Source organism: Hipposideros armiger, unplaced genomic scaffold, assembly GCF_001890085.2.
Source record: "Hipposideros armiger isolate ML-2016 unplaced genomic scaffold, ASM189008v1 scaffold_253, whole genome shotgun sequence".
Taxonomy (NCBI): domain Eukaryota; kingdom Metazoa; phylum Chordata; class Mammalia; order Chiroptera; family Hipposideridae; genus Hipposideros; species Hipposideros armiger.
Window position 1 is genome coordinate 1,446,401 of NW_017731603.1, and position 2,020 is coordinate 1,448,420.

The 2,020-nt window shown below is 37.2% G+C and overlaps 1 protein-coding gene across 1 annotated transcript in view; it reads right to left on the minus strand.

Annotated features, from left to right (window-relative positions):
• MS4A12 (membrane spanning 4-domains A12) overlaps nt 1–2,020 on the minus strand; it is an 11,375-nt gene that overhangs the window by 2,586 nt on the left and 6,769 nt on the right. Inside the window, exon 2 of the mRNA XM_019655961.1 lies at nt 1,659–1,775. Within this exon, the coding sequence (XP_019511506.1) occupies nt 1,659–1,775 (117 nt within the window). The remainder of the gene's footprint in view (nt 1–1,658; nt 1,776–2,020) is intronic.

Sequence of the window (2,020 nt, forward strand, 5' to 3'; positions counted from 1 at the left end):
GAGATCAAACCATGAGAATGAGGAAACTCAGTGTTTCCTGATTTATGTGGCTCCCATCCCTATCAAACCAGGACTCATTTTGTGAGGAAGAAGGAAGGCACATGTATTTGCATTCATTTTATCATCTGATGTCTCTTTTGTCCTAATCAGTTGAATTTTGTCTTTCACTTAAAATGAATAATAAGCTTCTGAGTGTTTTTGCTGACCCACTAACCCACAGGAAAGTCTTCTTTCCTTCCTGCCTTCTTTTCTTTTCTCCTTCTTCCTTCTCCCCTCCCTCCTTCCCTCCCACTTCCTTCTTTTAATCACTCTAATGTATTTGGACAGTTTCCCTGCCATTTATTTTCAACTTTCTCATTCTTAAAATAAATGACTCTATATAGGCCTTATGTTTGTTTAGATATAGTGTAGGTGAATTTTCCTTGATTCATATTTCCACTTAACTGGGTCAAATTTGGGGTCCAATGTGTTCCTTGTTTCCAGCTACAATTTGAAGGCGAGGTATTGTTTTCTGTCCATTTTGTTGAATGCTAATCACACAGCTGTTGCAGGGAGAGGAATAGCTTAGCTGGCACTGAGCACAATTCTTGTTAGTAATCATGGACTTTGCTTTCTCTCTATTCTGAGAGATGCCTTGTACCAAGGCTTGCTCCAAGGTCAGAAGTATATTCCATTCCTGTGAATTTTTGCTCATTCCTGCACTTTAGCAAAGTGCACTGAAAGATGTTACCCCTGGTGAACTTTCCTACTCCCTTGAGGTCCCAGGGTGCTACATAAAGATTTTTACCATGCAGGATTTGCTTTATCCTTCCTCAGAATTAGCTGCTCTCCATCTGAGTCTTTTTAGTTCTATATTAGAGGACATTAGTAAGACTTCTCAGTATTTTGGCACCTTCTTTCCTCATTTGTGTTTCTGGGGAGTAAGAACCAGGCTGGAGCTTTACTTTCTTCTACCACCTTGCGACACAGCAGAATCATTTGGTTCTTTACTTGGATGCTTGGATGCCAATTTTAAAGCTAGTTTTTCACTAAGTTCTGTTCCTTTTTATGATATTGCAGTGGATACATTCTTATCTTGTTCTTGCTTCGCTCCACCTTATTTATCAAGAGGTATTCATACTTCTTTATAAGCCCTTCTCTACACTTTGCTCTATGGCTGAGATAATAGAGTCCATGCTTGGCCTATAGAATGATAATGAATGGACAGTTCTTTTTTGAGAATGTTCAGAGGCTTATGTTTTAGTTTGCAATTGCTCCCTTCTTTGGGTTGCTCTAATAAAAATTAAATGCCCTTGTCACAGACATTTTCTTCTCATCCCATTCTTACTCTAAAATAAAACTACACAATAACTTGATTATCTGATGTACATGGAATTTCAAATCTTTGGAAAATAATGTCAGTGTCTTTAGGAGTCTTTTCCATTGTTCGTGTGATTAACAGTGAGCTAGACCAATAAGATCCATCCTTTCTGCCCATTTGTTGAGGTAAGTCTTCCACTTTATTCTATAGTCCTAGAGATCACATGACTAGGAGTAGGGATGGACTAGAAAAAGGAATTTTCCACTAGAGCTGCTGTACAGTAATAAGAGATAAAAAATCAACTCACTCTATGAGAGTAGAAAGAGAGGAGGCATGTGGTAGATTATGGGATACTTACCAATGCCCAATAGTCTTGGTTGGGGTGCCCATTGAGGCTCAAGTCCACCAGAAACAGAATAATTCCAATGAAGGAGAAGATAGCACTAACAATATTCATTCCCTTGCTGCCTTTCATCTAATGGAGATGACAAAAAAGAAATCATATATAGGAGAAATGAAATGAAATGAAATAAGGATCAATTAAATTTAATGATCATTAATCTTCAAAATCTTGAAAAAAGAATTAAGTTGAAATGATTTTTTTCCCCTCTGCCTTTCTGGATAGTTACCATGAAAACTATTCTGTAAGCAAACTAAATATAGGGTATTTCTAAAATCTGTAGAAAAAAAAGTAAATAATACAAGCAGAAGCTCACCTAT